Below are 22,663 nucleotides of genomic sequence, written 5' to 3'. Positions count from 1 at the left end.
TAATTCTAGGCATTAATATTTGAGGAACTGCCAAAGCACTAAAGTAGCTGTACCATTTTACAATCCCACCGGCAATATATGAGAGTTCTAATTTTTTCATGTCCTTGCCAACACTTATTACTGGTTTTTTGATTAATGCCATTTTAGTTGGTGTGAAATGGTATTTCATAGAGGTTTCTTGCCAGATGTATGATTTGCCAATATTTTCTCCCATCCTATGAGTTGTCTTTTCACTTTCTTGATGGTTTCATGTATGGCACAAAAATTTTTAAACTTGAGCTAGGTTTTTTTTTTTCATTTCCACTTACAGTATCCTAAGAAATCGTTACTTAACCCAAGGTCACAAAGATTTATGTGTTCTTCTAAGGTTTTTATAGTTTTTAGATCATACATTTAGATCTGTGATCCTTTCTATGTTAATTTTTGTATTTGGTGTGGAGTTGGGGGCCAACTTCAGTCTTTTGCATGTAGATATCCAGTTTTGCTAGCACTATTTCTTGAATAGACTATTCTTTTCCCATTTGTCTTGCCACTATGTCAAAGGGACATCTTTTTTGGTCATCTTTGTCATATGTTAATTTTTCCATAATGGCTATGCTTTCTCCTTCTTTGCCCACTCAAACCTTCCTCTTCATGCTCCTTTTCTTCCTTTCAAGTCCTCTTTTCTAAAATACTTTTCAGCATATGGGGTGCCTGGGTGACTTAGTCGGTTAAGCGTCCGACTTCAGCTCAGGTCATGATCTCACTGTCCGTGAATTCAAACCCCGTGTTGACAGTTCAGAGCCTGGAGCCTGCTTCAGATTCTGTGTCTCCCTCTCTCTCTGACCCTCCCCCATTCATGCTCAGCCTCTCTCTGTCTCAAAAATAAATAAACATTAAAAAAAATTTTTTTTAATACTTTTCAGCATAAAAACTTTTAGCTGGCATAAGATTGGTTTTGTTTAAATACCTGAAAGGCTGTGATTAGATGAAAGTCAATCTCAAGATGCAAATGAAAGGAAAAATGAGCATCTCTTTCTTGGCCATGTATGGCCTAACCTACTATTTTTTCAGACACTGTATGTCTTCAGTCTGTGTGTGCCTTCTCTATGGTACAGGCCACTCAGACACCCCTGAAAGATCTTTCTTTATTGGAGTCTGTGTTTCTCACTTAGTAAAGGCTAAAGGGCCCAGCTCACTCTGCCTGGGAAACTGGTAACCCATGTAGCTACATGTGTGGCTTTTGTGACTGGAACTTTGTCACACAGGAACCTCAGGATCCTCTTCTAGAAGAGAAGGAAATAATAACCCACAATATGAAGGCTTCAGAGAGAGGAAGTAACCTGCAGAATGAGAAGCAGACTTTATCTACTCTACTACTTTGCTAAAGACTGACTCAGGCTTGGAGTCTGCTTTGCCCGAATGCCAGGGTCCAGTGGAGAGTAGAATATCCATGTACAGTCTTCTCAATGGCCATAACAAAATATCATAGACCAGGTAGCTTAAAAAACAGATGTTTGTTTTCTCACAGTTCTGGAGGCCAAAAGTACCAGATCAAGGTTCCGCAAGGGTCAGTTTCTGGTGAGGACTTTTTTCCTGGTTTGCTCACAGCTGCTTTCTGCCTTGTGCCTTTACATGGTGGAGGGAGGCAGAGAGGGAAGAAGAAGGAGACAGAGAGAAATTGCCATATCTTCTTTCTGGAACACTCAAATTTTAGACTTAAGCATTGGACAATTGCTATCTGTTAGGTTTGGGTCAGTAAAATGAGAAAGCTACTGTTAGAATGTATCAGAAGACCCCCCCGCCACCTCCCCACCAAAAAATGTTCAGAGGAGATAGTATTAAATCCCTTTGGAGATGATACTGGTGGGAAGGGAAGCCTAAAGAAAAGAGAGGCTCCTCACTTATAAATGTAGTACCTCATCTTTCTCCCACTGAGAGCTACTCAGGCATAAATCCTATTCTAGGACCTGGCCAGGTGGGGTAGTGTGGAATCACAACCCAGGTGAGCCCTAGTAGGCTGCAAACTTGCTGGGGAAGGAGAAGCTAAGTATTTCAGTTACTGCAGAGGCATGTGTCACTCAGTGTGGGCGGACTTAGCCTGGTTTCAGTGTTTTGTCATCTCTTTGCTATCTCAGAAGAAATTTCCATTTCAGCAGTATGAAGTCCTGAGAACTTTAATAGGAAGCTTCCAAGCCCTCTCTGAAATTCCTTGCTAAAGAGCCTGGAAAGAGAACAGCCAGTGTCAGACTATTTTTCTTACCTCTTAGGCTTAGTGCCCTGCGCCTGGCATCTCCAGTAGATCAGATTAGTACTCAGATTTTACAGGTAACTGTCTCAAAGAGACAGCAAGAAAAGTAAAGCAGAGATATGTACTCTATGCCCTTTGTGGTTTACTGGCTTGGAGACTGCTAACTGAATTTACACTGTTCCACCTCTCAGGTTTTTTGTTTGTTTCTTTTTTAAGTTTTTATTTATTTATTTTGAGAGAGAGAGAGAGAGAGAGTGAGTGAGCGAGACAGGGGCAGAGAGAGAATCCCAAGCAGGCTCCATGCTGTCAGTGCAGAACCTGATGTGACACTCAACTCATGAACCATGAGATCATGGCCTGAGCCGAAGTCAGGCACTTAACTGGTTGAGCCACCCAGGTTCCCCTTCTCTCGGGTTTCTAAATAGTCCCTCCCCATGCCTGGTGAGAGGCTTCAATTGCCTGCTGAGATCTAAGGCTCTGGGATGGCAGTGTCATGGGGAGGTTGGAGGACGATCTTATCCTCATTCCAAATTTCCAGAGTGGCATATCTGTCATACCCTCAGGATGAGTTTGCTCAGACAATATCAGCACATATGCCCTGATGATATAGACCATGCATAGACCCAGCTGACACTTGACGGGTATAACTTTGGGAAGGGAAGGAAATAAGTATACATTTTGAGAATGCCTTCCAGGTTTTTCATTTCTCTCCCTCATTCCCTTTCTCTTCCCTTCCTCCCACTTCCCCTCCATCCCTTTCCTCCCCTGTCTTCTCTTCTTCCTTCTTTCCCTTTCTCCTTTCTCTTTTCCTTCTTTACTTTTTCCTTACTTTCTTTCCTAGTGAGAGAATTCCTTAGGTAGAAAAGGAACAGAATTACAGCATCCCCATCAGTTTCATTCCCAGGGATTATTTCATTGTCCAGACCTTACCAGCTTCATTGGATTGCCAACTGGGCCCCCATGGCTGCTACTTTCCCACCCAGACAGACACTAGAATACTTTGGAGTTCTCTGTTCTCCAAACCTAGGCAAACAAAAACAAACAACCCTAGTTAGTTCAGTTGAGTCAGGATTTTTTTAAACATTTTTTCAAAAACATTTTACTGAGAAATTTAAGGAAAACCTGAAAAAAAAAAAAAGACCACTATAAAACCGTGAAATGAATGTATTTACAGAGTTCAAATTCTTTTTCCTAAAATAACTGAGATTTAACAGTAGATTGATTTGGTGACCATGTTTTATTTTCTTAATCCTTGTTTTATTTTCTTAATCCTAGCTCTTGGATGCTAGACCCTGTGATCACACTCTACACTGGATTAACTTTAACTTGGTACTGCTGCTAGGTTTGGTGGGATTCTCAATTCTTCTCTAAACCTCCTCCCTTGTCTTCTCATTGCATTTAGTCTCCTGGTTTTCCTTTTCTGCTCCTGGACTGTTGTCATCCCTGCCAATATCCTCAAAATTTCACCTTCTGGATGAGAAAATTATTTGACCCCTACTTGGTCCAAATTCTTTCCCACTTTGGATTTAGACCAAGCTACAACCTTAACTTGCACATAACATCTTACCCTTTTTGGTAGTCTCTGGAAAAACAAGTTACCAGAATTTTACTCTGTTCCTGACCCATTACTGTCCTGTTTGATGTATTCATTCATTGAATATTTATTGAGTACCAGCTGTGTGCCAGGCACTGTGGTAGATGTTTGACATTGCTTTATTATATAAATGTTGCAAGAATCCTCTTAAGATTTAGTCACTCTTTCGACAAACATTTATTTTATGCCTACAATGTACTATTCCTGGGTACTGTACTAAGTGCTAAGGTAGGTGTTATTCCCACTTTTTTTCCTCTGAGACATATAGCATCCCAAAAACCCAAAATAACAAATGGCCAAACCATGATTTTTTTTATTTAAGCTTTGGCTTATACTTTCATTACCCATATTAGATTAAATGGTTCAAGAATTTTATACTATCAGTAAATTATATTAAAAGAATATATTGATTTCAATTGTGCTACCATACATTCACGTGCATGTGTACTTTAATAAAGTTTTTATTTTGGAATAATTTTAGAATCATAGAAAAAGTACAAAGATAATACATAGAGTTCTTACATGCTCCTTAACCAGGTTTCCTGCATCTTCCATTACCATGGTACATTTATTCAACACAAAGAAACTGGCAATGGTACATTACTGTTAACTAAGCTCCGTATTTTATTTGGATTTCACCAGTTTATCCATTAATGTTCTCTTTCTGTTCCAGGGTCCAGTTTAGGGTATCATGTTGCATTTAGTTGTCATGTCTCCTCAAGATCCTCTGGTCTGTGACGATTCCTCAAGTATAGTTTTTCATGACCTTGACAGTCTTTAAGGAGTACTGGCCAGGTATTCTGTAGAATGCCCCCAGCCTGGTTTTGTCTCATGTTTTTCTCATGATTAGATTGAGGTTATGGATTTTGGAAGTATATAACAGAAGCAAAGTGCCCTTCTCAAAAGATCATACCAAAGGTTACGTGAATACCAGATTCATGCCACATGAATGTTCACCGTCTTCACTTGGCTAATAATACAGTATTTTCCAAGATTCTTTACTGTAAAGTTACCATTTTCCTCTCTTACTACTCTTTTATTCTTTGGAAATAAGTCACTAAGTCTAGCCTGCTCTCAGTGGGAATGGGAACCTAACTCCACCTCCTAAAGGGGAGAGTATCCACACATACTATTTGAAATTGTTCTGTTAGAAAGATTTGTCTCGGGTCATGATCCCAGGGTTGTGGGATCGAACCCTGTGTCGGGCTCTATGCTAAGTGTGGAGCCTGCTTAAGATTCTCTCTCTGTGTCTCTCTCCCTCCCCCTCTTCTCCTGCCCCTCTCCCCTGCTCATGCTCTCTCTCTAAAAAAAAAAAAAGGAGAAAGAAAGATTCATCTCTTCCCATTTATTTAATCATTTTTGTATCAATTTGGACTTATGCTAAACTCTGATCTGAAACCTGTGCTTTTTCTGCTACACGAGATAAGAAGTGACAAGGACCTAGATATACACCGAAGTATTGGTTTCATGGAACTTTATTTATTTCAGATGGCAGACTTTTTTTTTTTTTTTTTTTTTTTTTTTTTTTTTTTTTTTTAAAGAGAGAGCACTCATGGGGGAGAGAGGGGCAGGGGGAGAGAATCTTAAGCAAACTCCATGCTCAGTGTGGAGCCCCATATGGGGCCCCAATGTGGGTCGTAATCCCACGACCCTGGGATCATGACTTGAGCTGAAATCAAGAGTCGGACACTCAACCGACTGAGCCTCCCAGGCGCCCCCAGATTTCAGAGATATTTAAGAACTATATTTGATAAGACTTGGTGATCTTGAATGTGAGGGTGATGGAAAGGAAGTGTTTGAAAATGACACTCAGATTTTGAATGGCTGGAAATAACATTGTGGTTTGAAATTATTAACTAACAAGTATGAAGGTTGGTTCTAGGCTTTGATAAAGCTCAGCTTCTTCAGGGATTGTATTTAGCCTACATGTTGGTCCAGCTTTACCAAGTGCCCTGTTCTCCTAAGTCAGAGCAGAGAAAACTACTTTTCTTTCTGACTGAAACATCAGGGCCCCCTAGTGGAGAGCCCCCTGGGTCTTGTTTCTTGCCTGAAGGAGGCTTGGTTTTGTTTTTTGTTTGGTTATGAGATTTTCCCCCTGGTTCATTTGCAGAACAGAGACACTTGATTCTCCTCTTTATCTAATAAATTGTAAACACTTCTCGTTTCAGAGTTATCCGTTCCCCACCATGTGACCTCATGGTCAATAAAAAGATAGTTATTCTCTGGCAATCACTCCCATGTACTCACACTCTAAACCAGAGGGTACTTGGTACTTATTTTTAACTTATTTATCTGCTTCTTCCATCTGATGCCATATTAATGTTAATTCTTTTTTTCAGGGCCATCATCAATCACTTTAACCCCAAAATTGAATCCTATGCTGCTGTGAATCACATATCCCAACTGTCAGAGGAGCAGGTAAGCCACATCCCTCCCCAGAGTTGGTGGCAGGGATCAAGCAGTTGTCCTCTCTTTGATAGCAGAGGCATTCTGTGACTGAGCATCTGGTGGCAGGAGCCAGGCTGCTAAGAGCAATTAGTAAGGGATTTGTTGATAGTACTTTAAATAGAGTGCTGGCTTCTGCTTTTGTGCCATGTAAGGGGTTCATTAATTGTATAGAAGATATGTAGGTGAAAATTCGGTGAATTATTATTTTAGAGTGGGTGATAGGCATTTCTTTTTTTAATTTTAGGCAGAGAGTCATTTTTATTTTTAAAAATAAGAAATGAGAACTTAGAAATGGATAAAACTGCCAATTAGAAAAACCCTGAGTTCAGCTTAATTTGATGCTATTTGGCTTGTTAAAATATGAGCCCTCATTGGGGCAGATTTTCCTTAGTAATTGAGTTCTATTTGCCTCGAGCAGTTATTTCTGAGCGGGTTTTTCTGTGGTATGGACTGAGTTGGAGATGCAGATAGCATTATGTGTTTGTTTTCCTTGAGTCTGGCCTGATTTCCCCTTCTCCCTAAGTGCCTGCACTCGGCTCTGCATTATATAAAAGTACAGATGGGGCTTTAGCGTGGCATGGGATTGAACTTGATGTTTCAGAATGAGACTCTTGAGTTCTGTTTTTAAAAGCACCAACTGAGACATCCCATTTACACAATCTCCTTTCTTTCCTACCTGACTCTCCAGCTGGAGGGCCGGGGTAGTCATGAGTTGAGAGTAAAGGTATAAGTTCCAAACCAATAAAGTATGCTCTCCCTTTTTTGCCAGTATATCGGTGAAACCCTTCTCTGAATCTTTTGCTAGCAGAGCCAACCAGCAATGGTATGAGCGAGTGTTCCAGTGTTCCTAAAAGCTATTCAGCCAGCTCAGTGAGGCACCAGGCAAGCCTTTTCCCTAACAGGCCTCTCAGTATTCTCACCAGTGGCTCTTTCCTCAGCCAGATGGATAGGACTCTATTAGTCTGTTGTTCCCTTTGACATATTTGTTCTCTTTTGTGAGGCCAGCTGTGAGAATCCATCCTCTTATTTAAACTGCTTTTGTAAATGGCTTTCATTTTCTTTTTTCCTCAAGTCCTGTTCTTTGATGCCACTGCTTTCTGTGAGGTACTTCAAGATGCTACCTTTTCCCTGTTGGACCAGTTCAGATTGGTTTTACTATATCATTTTTATGCAAAAGAATTCAACATCCTGAGTTTTGTATAATAAGAGAAAGGGTGACTTTCCTACCACAGTGAGCTCTGGTTAGTCTAAAAGCTTTAAAAAAAAAAAAAAAAAAAGAAAAGAAAAAAGGAAGGCACATTTTCCCTGTCAGCCACGTGCAGTATTCATTCCCCAGCAGCTTGGGAAGGTCAGGCTGAAATCTTTCTACAGCAGTAGCAGCCACAGACCAATAATAAAAATCCATTCTGGCGCACGAGGCAATCTGGAAAAGGATGATTAGCAAGCACGTGTCCTCACCCTCCTCCAACTTCTCTCAAAGTTAAATGAAGTGATGAAAGTGCCTCTCAGAAAGAGTCCACAAGCCAGAGATGAGGTGATTTCTGTGGGGAGGGAGAGTACACAGTCCTATTCAAGAATGGAGAAGAGATAACGGCTCTGGAAGATTTACTTAGTGAGTAAGTAATTACATGCCTGCCGTTTGCAAGGTGTGGTGCTGGGTAGTGAGGATCCATGGTGAATAATCTAAGTGTAGTCCTTGCTGTCACAGAGTTTTGTACACTATCTCTCTTAGCAATCCTTTTCACTTTGGGAGTGGGGGAAGGGTGTTGCTATTCTAGGACCCTTTTCAAAACTGCCCTTAAAATAGTTGTTGCTTCTCTTCCCTAGCTGACTTTGAAGGGTTCTAAATGACAGCATTAGGGTGCACTTGGTTTTATTCTTAGCACTATCAGATTAGAAGTATTTGACCGCCTTGTTAATCTCCGACATGTGTTGGAGCACTTCTCCCCCTTCACTTCTGAACATAAATGGCTACTATCACTTAATGTTAAGTGTATTCACAGCTTCCCAAAGAGCTGGCTATGGGATCCATTTGGGCCCTGTAGTTGTTAGCAGCAAACTAAGTAGAGAGAAAAAAAATCAGGAACTTAATCCCCAAGTAGATTCTAAACCACTCCTAGGGGCCACCTGGGTGGCTCAGTCGGTTGGGCGACCGACTTCAGCTCAGATCGTGATCTCATGGTTTGTGAGTTCGAGCCACCACGTCAGGCTCTGTGCTGACAGCTCAGAGCCTGGAGCCTGCTTCAGATTCTGTCTCTCCCTCTCTCTCTTCTTCTCCCCCCTTGTGTTCTATCAAAAATAAATAAACATTAAGTAAGTAAGTAAGTAAGTAAGTAAATAAATAAATAAATAAATAAAGTACCCCTAAAAAAAAAAAAGAAACCCTGAAGACTATGGATAGGTGTTAACTGGAATTTATAGCACTTAGTAAGACAGCAGACAAGAGAAGGCTCTTTGCTAGATCTGCCTGCCCAGCCTGCCATTTTCTTCTGGCAAGAGATTTGTGAATTTTGAGTTCCGACAGCACCCAAACACATTCCAGCCTCTGTTTGAGGCATTTCAGAGTGATATTTGTAAATTCATTATTGCTTACTGAACAAAGCCCATTCTCTTACACTGGAGCTTCTTTTCAGATTTCCAGAAGATACATGACATTTTTCTGTTACTTCTCATTGGCTTCATGGAGGGCCGAGCTTTTTAATCAGTCAATACCCTCAGTGTGACAGAATAGTTGTTCATTATCTAGTGTGATAAACTGCATGCATTGTTATAACTTTATACACATGTCACATTTGTGCAAGGTTGATGGTGAAGTTTGTTCATTTTGACTCCTTTTTGTGTGTATGATAAAATATACGTAAAATTTACTATTTTAACCATTTTTAAGTGTAGAGTTCAGTGGCACTAAGTACATTCACATATTTGTGCAGCCATCACCACCATCCACCTCCAGAACTTTTTCATCATTTCATACTGAAACCCCATGCCCATTAAACGCCATCTGCCCGTTTCTCCTCCCCCCACCCCTGTAACCACTGTTTTACTTTCTCTCTATATATATATGTCCTTTTTTTTTTTTTTTTTAATATCTGTTTATTTCTGGGAGAGCTCAAATGCGGAAAGAGTAGAGAGAGGGGGACAGGGGATCCAAAGCGGGTTCTGCACTGACAGGCTGACAGTAGCGAGCCCAATGTGGAGCTCAGACTCAGACCACGAGATCATGACCTGAGCCGAAGTAAGACGCTCAACCAACTGAGCCACCCAGGTGCCCCAGTTTTTTTTTTCTTAAAGAGGGTCCATTTTGGGGTGTCTGACTGGCTCAGTTGGTGGAATGTGTGACTCTTGATTTTGGGGATTATAGGTTTGAGCCCCATGTGTAGAGATTACTTTTAAAAGTTTTTTTTTTTTTTTTTAACGTTTATTTATTTTTGAGACAGAGAGAGACACAGCATGAATGGGGGAGGGGCAGAGAGAGAGGGAGACACAGAATCGGAAGCAAGCTCCAGGCTCCGAGCCATCAGCCCAGAGCCCGACGCGGGGCTCGAACTCGCGGACCGCGAGATCGTGACCTGAGCCGAAGTCGGACGCTCAACCGGCTGAGCCACCCAGGTGTCCCAAAAGTTTTTTTTTTTAATTAAATCTTTAAAAAAAAAAAAAAAAAAAGGTCCATCTTTCTTAAAATTCTTAACCAGTCTTTGACACCTCCCCACCGCCCTCCAAATTTTAAGAATCACTGGCATAGTTCCTTTAGTAGTAAGTACCTTATACTTTCCTTGTTCCTGATGCCATCAGACCTTTGAAAATGCCCATTGAAGATCTTGAGCTCTTTTTAAACTATTCACTATTTGTTTTGGTTTACAAATGCTGTGACATATTGATTTATGTCAGCTCTGATTTCCTAATAGACAAGAGAGGAAGGACTTCATGGTAGAATTTTACGGAAGATTCTCTAGAGCTCTGAATATCTAGAGTACGTAGTCACAATTTAGGATTCAAGTCAAAACCTTCTCTGAGTGCCTGATTCCTTAAGCTTTTAGTCACATTCATGACCAATTTTGTGACTTTGAAATATCCCATGGGAAAGCAAATAAATGGTTGGCCCACCCTTGCTTTCTTCAGCCTTCATTCACCTATCAGTATTTTAGTATTTAGCACCTGCTCTGTGCTTCAGATTATGCTAGGCATTTGAGGAATAGAGAAGTATGGTAAAGGGCCTTTGTTCTCAAAGGATGGAATAAGTTCAAGAGATGGCTTAACACAGCTTATCGATAGCTGACCAGTACTAGCAGTGGGATCTGTGAACTCCTGTTAGAGGAAGACCTTTGCAGGTTGTGGTGGTCAGGAAAGGCCATATGGAGGAGAGAAGAATTGAGTTGAGCCTTGAAAGAGCAGGGATACGGGGCGCCTGGGTGGCGCAGTCGGTTAAGCGTCCGACTTCAGCCAGGTCACGATCTCGCGGTCCGTGAGTTCGAGCCCCGCGTCAGGCTCTGGGCTGATGGCTCGGAGCCTGGAGCCTGTTTCCGATTCTGTGTCTCCCTCTCTCTCTGCCCCTCCCCCGTTCATGCTGTGTCTCTCTCTGTCCAAAAATAAATAAAAATTAAAAAAAAAAAAAAAAAGAAAGAGCAGGGATAGGAATTGGGTCAATAGAGAGGCATAGATTGTAAAATGTACTCAAAGCGAGGACCTGAAAAGGACAGAAAGAAAGGAGAAGAGTACCAGAGTTTCTGTAACCCTTGTCCTTGGATCACAGGATATCCAGAGGCTGGATGACTTAGAAATACAATTCTGTCATTTCAGTTGTCATCACAGACCCCATAACCCACAATGTACTGACTCTCCTCCCTGACCTAATTGTACTGCCTTTGATTCAATTCATAAGTGTTCATCAAAGACCTAGTATGAGCCAGCCTCAGTGCTAGGCATGTGATAAGGCCTAATGAGCAAACCAAGCTTTTAAAAAAAATGGTAAAAAGTACATAACAAAATTTACCATCTTAACCATTTAAGTGTACAGTACACTAGTGTTGATATGTGTGCATCATTGCACTGTTGATCTCTAGAACTTTTTCATCTTGCAAAACGAAACCCCTCTCCATTGAACAACTTCCTTTCCCACCTCCTCCTCACCCCTGGCAACCACTATTCTACTTTGTTTTTCCGAGTGGACAAACCTTTCTTGAAGCTGGTGTTCCTTTCATCCAAGTGGCTGAGGAGACTACTAGACATTTCTCTACAGGGAGGCTTAGCAATTTTCCAGGAGGATAAGCAAGGTGGTCTGCTGGCATCCCCATATGTCACAGGACCATAGGACAATGTAACCAGATTCTTAAGTTTTCTACTTTCGGAATTTTATGGAGTTTTACCTCCCATTATCTCTTTAAGTCTCCACTCTCACTGTGGGCTTTGGATTTTGGACTCAGAGGAGGCACGAATAATATTGTATATTGCAAGAGGTATCTTTAAAAGTATCGTGACAAAGCAAAGAATATAACTTATTTATAGGATTAGATTAAAGTAAATTTAAGGGAAAAGAGATGCTTCACATCTGAAGGTTACATTGGAAGCTAGTATACCTATTAGTAATCTTTCTAAACCTTTTTGATTTTCTCCTGATCCTAAGATGAGAGCCACTACAAATAAATGCTAGGCATTGAGAAATCCTAGTGAAATCTTGGGGTGCCGGCGGGGGCTCAGTCGGTTGAGCATCGACCTTGGCTCAGGTCATGATCTCACGGTTTATGTATGAGCCAGCTCTAGCACATTACTAGTTGTTGAGGAGCATTGGGAGAAGCAGGCTGTAAAGTTGTGAGGCAGGACTTTCTGAGCAGGAAGTGAGTGTAGCTCACTTTCCCCATGAGAGCCACTGATAGAAAGTTCTCCCCGGGACAGTTGAGATCTCTGAGTATTCTACTCTGAGAGTCCCTGTGATGTTTTTTCATCTTAGAGTAGGGCCTTAACCACCATGGAAAGCAGCCTTGATGGAGACACCTGCTGGAGACCTAAGATTTAGGATTCCTATGATGATAGCCATGACTCAGTTTCCTGTTGTTTTTCCACAACAGCCTGTAGTTTTGCACTGCCTCTCTATAACCCTGAGTGATGGTTGCTGTGTGAACTCTTACTGAGTGCAAACATGCGACACAGCATTGGCTGTCTGAGACCCTGCCTTCCTTGTTGCCTTTGTTTAGACTCCAGCTGAATGTTGACCTGTTTGGCAGAAAAAAAGTTCAATATGAGTTGTTTGTTAACTGGATTCACTAAAACAGGAAAGACAGAGTCAGTGGAAGAAGGATTTTCTTAAAAGCTGCTTAACCTCGGAAATCAACTTTATGTTATATAGGGCATCTTAAGAAGGTCCAGATAAGAGGATAAGCTGATGATGTGCTGCCAGGATGGCCGTGGTCTCACTTGGACCAGGAGGTGGGCTTCACTGCCAGAGAAAGGGGAGACAGTATCTTGGATTTTAAGAGGACACAAATAGATAAAAGGAAAGGAAAAGCTAGTAGTTCTTGAGCTGGGCACTTTTATATAGGTTATTTGCTTCATTGTTGTATCAACTATTTGGGATAGGTACAGCTATCTTATAGATGAGGGTGCTAATGAGGCTAAGTAATTTGTCCATGGTCACACAGCTGTTAGTGCAAAGCCATAATGTGAACATAAGTCTGTCTGACACTGAAGTCTGAGCTCCTTCCACTTCATCAGGCCAAGGCATGTGTGACAGCTTGAGCTTGCCAGGTATTCTGAAGGAAGGTGGAGGGAGAAGCAGAGACAGTGCAGATAATAGGGCTCATTCCTGGGGGCGTGGGAAAAGGCCCTGGTTTGGGAAGAGACCATTCAGTTGAGGAAGGAAAGTACTGAACAGGGGCCTGGAGAGTTTGCCTGTCAGCCAGACAGAAATGCCTGAGTAGAGGCTTCTGGCACAGTATGATAACTTTATAAATGAGGAAAGAGTCTCTTTATTCCATCAAGCATGTCAGCAAAGTTACTGTGAGAAATAAAGCTTTTCCACAGACCAAAGGCGACTTAAAAAAAATAAAAAGATTTTTTTTGTAATAGACAATATATTTATATGGGTCAAAATCTAAAAGCATACTGAATTTTAATTGTTTTTAAAGTAGTAGTTCCATTTTGTTAAAACAACAACAAAACAAAGACTCTCAAATTTAATGTCCCACAGCCAAGCTAGATGAATGCAGAGGTCACTGGTGAAGAGCTCAGCTTATTATTCATCTCTGCCACTGACAGCATTTTCTCCAATTAAATATGAATTGTGAAATGTGCATTCCATGAACTTCTGGTCTTCCTCAGTCAGGCTTCACTGCCACTGAAGCTTCATTGGCAGCGAATAGAGGAATAGTGTTGGAGCTTGTAGGAATTGCAGTATTTGTCAGCTTTTCCAGAGGTTACAGGGGACAGCAGCCCTTGCTTTCTTGGTTTAATCTAAGAAGGATCCTTTATTCCAATTATTAAATGAGAGTGTACAAGTAAGACTTCCCCCTTTGGTTTGTTTTTTGGTCACCTCTTTCCTCCCAAATAGATCTTCCGGGAACTTTTATTTCCACTGCAACCCTTTCCTCAGGAGGTAGCTCAAAACTCTATAAGGTGTGCTAGAAAGAGCATGGTTTGCCACTGTGGTAACATCAGAGGCCTCAAGTTGTGCTAACGGAAAATGTTTTTGGTGGGTACCGTAACAGTACTTTGACTTTTCGCAGTGATAACTGCACAAAGGAGGTTGCAGTCTTAAAAATGACCCACTCAACTAGAAGGGAAACTGTGGATAGCTCACAACTAGGATTTCTGGTAAAGAATTCTGTCTTTTAGGGAGGGATAGATCCGTGAGTCCTGGCAGGGAGGCAGAGACCCCATGTCACAGTGCTCGTGAGTTAGGAGCAGAGATGATGTTTTCTCTGTCCCTCCGTGATATGTTTCCAAAGAAAGACACCTCAGGTGGGGAGGACAGACACACTTGCCTCTTGGGTTGAACGGGGAGGAGTGGCCTGCCTATAATAAGCCACAGAGAAGGAGAACACCTGATGCAATACTTGTGTGTCATGATTCCCCCACCTTCATTTCCTTGGCTGCCTCTTAGTGTGATTGCGTGCCTTGCTTGTGGAGGGAAAGGGCCTGGGCACTGGGCACACTGGATCTGTAATTAGTGCAAAGAAAAGTGTTACAAGGGCTGTCTAGGGCTTCAGCCAAATAAAGTCAGGGAGGTGGGGGCAACTGCCCAGGGAAATTAAAGAAAGTCACTGTCACCACTCCTTTAACCAGCTGATGGCCTCTCACTAATCACCACTGTGAGGTTCATTATCTGATCCACCTTGCTGAAGGGCAGAGCCAGTCTGTCAGATCAATAAATCTCAGGGTAGTGGAAAGCCCTTTGGTAGCAGGCTTGAAAGACATGGACGGGACTGGGAGAATTGGCCAACTTATATTGGTTTTGAAATTGAGTTTAATCCTGAAGTATAGGAGATGAAAATAGAAAAAAAGGGGAGAAACTTCTACGTATTATATGCAAGGTAGCTGTATAGAGGAAACAGTTACCTTTTAAAAGGCATCATCTTTTTTAGCCTAAGAGATTTGTTCACCTTTTGGATCCTTGTTTCCAAACAATTATATTGGATAATTGTGCCCTGGAGAGATATCCAGGTTATCCTGGATAGAAAGTCACTGTAAGCACACAGTAGAGGGAGAAGTGCTCACTCAATAGAGTCTGTGATTTTTGTTACCAGGCTGTTACTTGTTCTAGTTCCTGGGCTGTTGGCTTGTTTTCTTTTTTTCAGCCGCTTTGAGTTAAAGTGTTTTAAAAAACAACCAATCCTTGCCTCTCAAGGAAACCCTCAAGAACCTCCTTTGGTCTAAGAATTCTCTGATTTTGAGTGTCTTTGGTTAGAGCAGTAAGACAAGGAATATGTGCCCTAGCCTCAAGTTCCGTGCAACAAGTATAGAAGTATCTGCTATGTGCCAAGCCAGGGGCTATAAAAATGCAAAGATTGTGCCTGCCTTGAAGACTTCACAGTGTAAGAATCAGCATCACTACTTCTTGGTTAGACCTTTGCCTGTGTAGACCTCACTCAGCTGATGTATGCGGCATGCTTGCAGCAGTCCCACTTGACCTTGTATAAACCTAAGGACAGATAAAACCTCCCTGGTCTCCTTGTACCCTAGAGAAATATTGCCTCAGAAATCCATAAGTGGTTGGCCAGTGACCCTTATTTAGAATGAGTTTCCACAAGGAGAGCCATGATCATTTCATATCTTTATCCTTGCCTCAGTTTCACTAAAAAGGCAAGAATCAGAACCTTCATTAGATTGGTAAAGACAGGAAGGACCCTATAAACCCCCAAGCTTGGCAAATTATTGAGTTTGTCAGAAGGTCCAGGTAAGTACAGCCACTTATAAAAACCTCATGTAGCTAGTGTCCACTTGAAAAGTATTCCAGACACTGTTGATTGCCACCCAGAGCCCGTCTGCCTGTCTGTCTGTCTGTCTGTCTATCTGTCTATTCTTTTTATTTTGTAGGGGGGAAGAGCATAGAGAAGGGGCAGAAAGAGGGAGAGAGAAAATCCTAGGCAAACTCCACATACAGCACAGAGCCCGACACAGGGCCCCTGAAATCATGACTTGAGCCAAAATCAAGAGTCAAAATCAAGCCACACAGGTGCCCTTGCCCAGAGTCCATTGAATTTGTCAGGGAGGATTTCAAGGAGTGGAGGAGTGGAAAGGAGGAGCACAATGAGGAGAATCCTTGGCATTGTCAAAATACTGAGAATTCCTAACTTAGTTACTTGCCATCAGTCTGAATCATTCTTGCCCCAACCAAAAATGGAATAGTAATACCAAAAAAAGACATAAGCTTACTGCCATAGTTGTACATCTTTTTTTTTTAATTAAAAATTTTTAAGAGAAAGAGAGCATACAAATGGGAGAGAAGGGCAGAAGAGGGAGAGAGATAGAAAGAGAGAGGGGGAATCTTAAACAGGCTCCACCCTCAGTGTGGAGCCTGATGTGGGGCTCGAGCCCACAACCCTAGGATCATGACCTGAGCTGAAATCAAGAGTTGGGCCCTCAACCAACTGAGCCACCCAGGTGCCCCCGTCTTTTTTGTTTTTAATCTAGTCATGATTTACTGAATTTTTAAAAACTTTATTGAGGTATACTTGACATAATATATATCATGCAAATACATATATCCACTATCCACCCCACCCCCACCCCCACAACATGTAGAACATTTCCATCCCTGCAAAAAGTTCTCCTTTGTGGTCAGTCTTAACCATGAGTCTGGGCCCTAATCAACCACCAGTGTCTTTTCTGTGTGCTCTTTTGTGTCTGAGATTCATCTATATTATGACACTCTTAGGTATTTACTGAAAGAGAAATGAAACTATGTCCACTCAAAGACTTGTACACAAGTGTTTATAGTAGCATTATTCATAATAACTAAAAACTAGAAACAACCTAAATGTCCATTAGCAACTGAATAGATTAAAAAATGTGATACATCCATATAATGGGGTATTACTCCTCCATAAAACAGAATAAAGTACTGATACATGCTGCAATATGGATGACTCTTGAAAACATATGCTAAGTGAAAGAAGCCACACACAAAGACCCAAAGGATTCCATTTATTTGAAATGTCCAGAATAGACACATCTATAAAGACAGAAAATGCATTAGTGGTTACCCATGGCTAGGGTTGGGAAACAGAATGGGGAATGGCTGCTAATGGGTACAAGGTTTTTTGAAGGGCTGATGAAAATGTTCTAAGTTTAGATCATAGTGATAGTTGTACAACCATGTGAATACACTAAAAGTATTAAGGGGCGCCTGGGTGACTCAGTCATTTGATTATCCGACTTCAGCTCAGGTCATGATCTCGCTGTTCGTGAGTTCGAGCCCTGTGTTGGGCTCTGTGCTCACAGCTCAGAGCCCGGAGCCTGCTTTGGATTCTGTGTCTCCCTCTCTCTCTGCCCCTCCCCTGCTCATGCCCTGTCTCTTATCTCTCTCTCAAAAATAAACAAACATTAAAAAAAATTTTAAGCATTGAATTGTATACTTTAAATGAGTTAATTTTATGGTATATAAATTATATCTCAATAAAGATCTTTTTTAAAAAATGCCAAAACGTTTTCAAAAATGTACCATTTTTCATTCCAACTGACAATGAGTAAGAGTTTTAGCCACTCCATATTCTTGTCACACTTGGAATTGTCTTTTTAATTTTACTTATTCTATGGGTATGCAGTGTTCTCATTATACTACATACATTACAATTTTAAAAATTAGTATTGTGTTTTGCCTTGTCACATGCAAGATGTGTCACATCCAAAATGGGTCACCAGCAGCTCTCCTAGAGCCATTTGAGGAAATTTGGCCAGGGTTCTTGTTCTGTTCAAACCCACATGGTCTGATCCAGAAACACAGCCTCGATATGTGCCGGCTATATTTTCATCAGCGCACAAAGGATATATGCTTCATTAAGTTGGGTTAAGTGAACTTCCTTGAATGGGTCATCCAAGATACCTACCTGATGGTGGATATCTAAGAGACCTAGCTTAATGCTAACTCATTTTACATAAAATAAAAATACTTCAGTTATGGTTCTTAAAAAAAATAACTTACGGGGCACCTGGGTGGCTCAGTCGGTTAAGCGGCCGACTTCGGCTCAGGTCGTGATCTCACGGTCTGTGAGTTCGAGCCCCGCGTCGGGCTCTGTGCTGACAGCTCGGAGCCTGGAGCCTGTTTCCGATTCTATGTCTCCCTCTCTCTGACCCTCCCCCGTTCATGCTCTGTCTCTCTCTCTCTGTCTCAAAAATAAATAAAGGTTAAAAAAAAAAATAAAAAAAAAATAATAACTTACTATCAATTTTATTTTGCATTATGACAAGTGATGTTGAGCAGTTGTCATTTGCTTACTGGCCATTATATATCTTTTGTGAAGTGTCCAGACTATTTGCTTATTTAAAAAATCGGTGGGTGCCTCAGTGGCCCAGTTAGTTAAAGTGTCAGACTCTTGATTTTGGCTCAAGTCATGATCCCACACGGTTAGTGAGATCAGGCCTGCCCGGTGTGAGTCTGTGCACTGACAGCACAGAGCCTGCTTGGGATTCTCTCCCCCTCTCCGTCCCTCCCCCACTGTGCACACACTCTCTTTCTCAAAGTAAATAAATACTTGAATTTGAAAATCCATTCATTTGTCTTGTGTGTGTGTTATTTAAGAGTTTTTGTGTATTCTGGATACAAGTTCTTTGTCATATATATTTATTGCAAATATTTTCTCCTAGTCTATGGCTTGCCTTTTGCATTGTCTTAATGATGTTTTTTAAAGTCGAGACATTTTAATGAAGACCTATCTATATCTATTTAGTTAGTTAGTACTTACTTAAAGTTTCTTTATTTTGAGAGAGAGAGAGAAGGAGAGAGCAAACACAAGCAGGAGAGTGGCAGGGAGAGAGGGAGAAAGAGAATCGCAAGCACTGGGATCCACACTGTGAGCACAGAGCCTGATGTGGGGCTCAAACACGCCAAGTGTGAGATCGTGACCTGAGCCAAAATCAAGAGTTGGATGCTTAACTTACTGAGCCACCCAGGCTCCCCTAATAACAACTAATTTTAATTTAATTCAACATTCATGAAGATAAATTTTTTAATCTTTGTAATGATTTGTGCTTTTGTGTTTTATTTAGTAAATCTTTGCCTACTCCTAGCTGTGAAATTTTTCACCTGTATTTTCCTCTGTAAGTTTTATACTTCTAGCTTTCACATTTAGTTCCACGATCCATTTCACGTTATTATTTTTTTTAAATAATCTCTATGTTCAATGTGGGGCTCAAACTCAAGACCCCAAGATCAAGAGTCACATGCTCTACTGACTGAGACAGGCAGGCACTCCTCTGCCTTTTTTTTACATTGATACTTTTGTATGGTGTGTGATGAGTAAATGTTCATTCTACCCCCCCTCCACCCCCTACCTCACATATCCAGTTGTTCCACCGTTGTTGTTGAAAAGACTGTTCTCTCTCCTATTGAAGTGCCTTGGCACATTTGTAAAAAATCAATTGACCATATATATGAGGGTTCTGTTCCTTTGGTCTGCATGTCTAAATTTATGCCCTATATTGTTTAGATTATTGTAAGTCTGTAGTAAATCTCAAAGTCGGGTAATATTAGTCCTTTAATTTTGTTCTTTTTAAAACTTGTTTTGTGCTTGCTTTGGCAGCACACATGCTAAAACTGGAACGATACAGAGAAGATTAGCACAGCCCCTCCGCAAAGATGACACGCAAATTCAGGACGAATTCCATATTTTTACTAGAAAAAAAGTTGTTTTGGATATTCTCGGGTCCCTTGCCCTTCCATTTAAAGATGAGCTTGTCGGGGCGCCTGGGTGGCTCAGTCGGTTGAGTGTCTGACTTTGGCTCAGGTCATGATCTCACAGCTCGTGAGTTCGAGCCCCATGTCGGGCTCTGTGCTGGCAGCTCAGAGCCTGGACCCTGCTTCAAATTCTGTGTCTCCCTCTCTCTCTGCTCCTCCTCAGCTCATGCTCTGTCTCTCTCTCCTTCAAAAACAAATAAAAACATTAAAAAAAAAAAAAAAAAAAAAAGATGAGCTTGTCCATTTCTACAGAAAAAGCCTGCTAAAATTTTGATTGGAATTGCATTTCACCCTCATTTCTGAAGGATGTGTTCTGGATATAGCATTCTAGGTTAACAGTAAATTTTGGGGAGGCACAGATAGCATTTTATTGTTTTCTGGTTTGTATAGGGTTTCTGACAAGAAATGTGAATTCTTTTTTTTTTCTTCTGTATCTATTTTCCTCCCTCTGCCTGCTTTTAATATTCTCTCACACGAATTTTCAGTGGTTTTATTATGGTGTGCATTATATCTTCAATTTTGCTCCTTATTATGTTTGTGGATGTTCTAAAATACTTGAACGTATTTATAATAGCTCTTTAAATGTCCTTGTTTTTAATTCTGGTATCTCATTTCTGGGTCTGTTTATTTTGGCTGAGTCACATTTTCCTGTTTTTTTACATTTCTGGCAATTTTTTATTGGATACTGGGCATTGTGAATGTTATGTAGTTGAGTGCTAGATTTTGTTGTCTTTATTAAACAGTGTTGGACTTTGTTCAGGAAGACAGGTAAATTCTTTCTGGAATAGCATGATCCACTTGAAACTTCCTTTTTCTTGGTCATGATCTCCATCTACCCTGCCTCCCCAGTTTTATTGAGATACAATTGCCGTGCACTACTTATAAGTTTTAAGGTTATAGCATAATGACATGACTTACATATATTATGAAATGATTACCACAATAAGTTTAGTCAACATCCATCTCATATAGGTACCTAAGAAAGGGCAAAAATGTTTTTTTTTCCTTGTGATGAGAACTCTTAGGATTCACTCTTAACAACTTTCAAATATGCCATACAACCATGTCGACTATAGTCAACATATTGTACATTACATACCGGTACTTATTTATTTTATAACTGGAAGTTTGTACCTTTTGACCAAACTCATCCATGGAACTTCTTTTTAATCTTTGTTTGAATAGGTTCAGAATAGCCTTTACTCCAGGGCTAGTTTAGTTCTACTACTGAGGTTTGACTGCTCTGGGGTCTCCCTGAATGCCCTAGGTGTTCCACAGGTGCTTTTCATTCTGGTCGGTCAAAATTCAAACACCTCTCAGTGGTGCAAGCTTACGGATTCTCAGTCTTTTTTTATTCTGATCTGATTGAATTTTACCCTATACATGCAATCCTTAGTATTAGCAACAGATTCAGTGGGAACACTGTGCAAATTTCTGAAGCTCTTTTCTTTGCCTCATTGCCTCCGCTGGTAGTCCGCCTACAAGTTCTAGTCACCTCTGCCTCCTGAAATCCAGTGTGTCTGTTTAGCCTAACAAGACCTTCATGCTCACCTTAATCTCTCTACATACCTGTCCTACACTCCCTGTTATCCAGTGTCTGAAGAGTTGTATCTTTCACAGTTCTCAGTTACTCCATCGTAACTGGAAGTGGAAGTCCTGAACTACTTTTAAAAATTACAATTGGGGCGCCTGGGTGGCTCAGTCGGTTAAGCGTCCGACTTCAGCTCAGGTCACAATCTCGCGGTCCGTGAGTTCGAGCCCCGCGTCGGGCTCTGGGCTGATGGCTCAGAGCCTGGAGCCTGCTTCTGATTCTGTGTCTCCCTCTCTCTCTGCCCCTCCCCCGTTCATGCTCTGTCTCTCTCTCTCTGTCTCAAAAATAAATAAAACATTAAAAGAAAAAAATTTTAAAAAAAAATTACAATATACCCAGAGTTACTCAGCTGATTTTTTAAAATTTCACTCACTTTTCAGAGAACCTTCCCTTGCATTAACTATTCATATATATTGTCCCATTTTACTTCATTCTCCTCCTTCCTCCTCTATCAGTCACTGGAGGGGAGAGTCTTGAATAGATATATTCAAGCCTGTTTCAGATTCTGTGTCTCCCTCTCTCTCTGCTCCTCCCCTGTTCATGCTCTGTCTCTCTGTCTCAAAAATAAATAAACATTAAAAAAAAAAAAAAAAAAAAAAAACAGCATGGAGAATTGAAACATGAAGCTTTTGTGTAGCTGGTATTTTGTCCTTTTAACTGGGTGCTTGATCACTCTGTTCCTTTTTGGCCATGTTTAGATGGACAAGCTTTGTCTTGTATAAGAGAAGGTTAAGCAGGCAGTGTCTGAAGGAAGTAAACCCTGTCCTCTCTGGGTACCAGTTAGTCTTGGAGCCCCTGAACCTAATTGTTTCTTCTCATCTTTTGAGGTGCAAATCTCTTATTTACTGTATGCAAAGAAGTGCTAAAAATAACTCAGCAAGACTTTGAACCTGGCTATTCAAAGATCACAGTGTGTATCTGCCTAGATTGTTTTGGACAGTTATCTAATGAGTACCCTGCACAGTTGAGCTGAATTTGTGCAGTTGAAATCCATTGCTAAATTGAACACACCTCGAAAGGACATCCTAGAATGGATCAAACCTGATTTCTGAGAAATTGAAATTGTAGATTGTATGATTGGGAAGTAAAGTGACATTCTTTCCTACCCTTTTAAACCTTTGGCCCATCTTTTGTGCAGGACTTATTTTCTCAGCATCAAGGTTGAACCTGAGCAGTCTGTCCCTCACGTGATGGGACCTGACGGAGCCTAAGCTGTCAGTGCCAGTCACAGACCTATCAGAGCTAATGGCCCTTGCTGCGGCTGCTGTCTCAGGGGCCCTACTACACTGGTGGACAATTTTGTACTTAGAATTAACTGGTGGCAGTGATATAAAGTGGAGGAAGTGGTAGACAAAATAGAAGAGATCTTGGATAACTTATTTTCCCTCTTTTAAAAGGTGTGACACAGTTTCAACC

General features: G+C 41.1%; 1 protein-coding gene, 1 non-coding gene and 1 pseudogene across 3 annotated transcripts in view; all 3 read left to right on the top strand.

Moving 5' to 3' along the window:
- The window catches only part of ARMH3 (armadillo like helical domain containing 3), a 171,607-nt gene that overhangs the window by 135,268 nt on the left and 13,676 nt on the right, over positions 1 to 22,663 (top strand). For both annotated transcript variants that reach the window (XM_058697566.1, XM_058697567.1), the window contains exon 24: positions 6,164 to 6,242. In XM_058697566.1, coding sequence (XP_058553549.1) covers positions 6,164 to 6,242 — 79 coding nt within the window. The remainder of the gene's footprint in view (positions 1 to 6,163; positions 6,243 to 22,663) is intronic.
- Positions 17,347 to 17,893, top strand: LOC131493273 (small ribosomal subunit protein uS14-like; annotated as a pseudogene).
- Positions 19,486 to 19,592, top strand: LOC131494215 (U6 spliceosomal RNA). The gene has a single exon (XR_009253261.1). It is a non-coding gene; the product is annotated as a U6 spliceosomal RNA (small nuclear RNA).

This window comes from Neofelis nebulosa, chromosome 13 (assembly GCF_028018385.1).
Source record: "Neofelis nebulosa isolate mNeoNeb1 chromosome 13, mNeoNeb1.pri, whole genome shotgun sequence".
In the NCBI taxonomy this organism is placed as follows: Eukaryota; Metazoa; Chordata; class Mammalia; order Carnivora; family Felidae; genus Neofelis; species Neofelis nebulosa.
The sequence above is the reverse complement of the archived record's forward strand: the minus strand, read 5'-3'. Positions and strand labels throughout refer to the sequence as shown.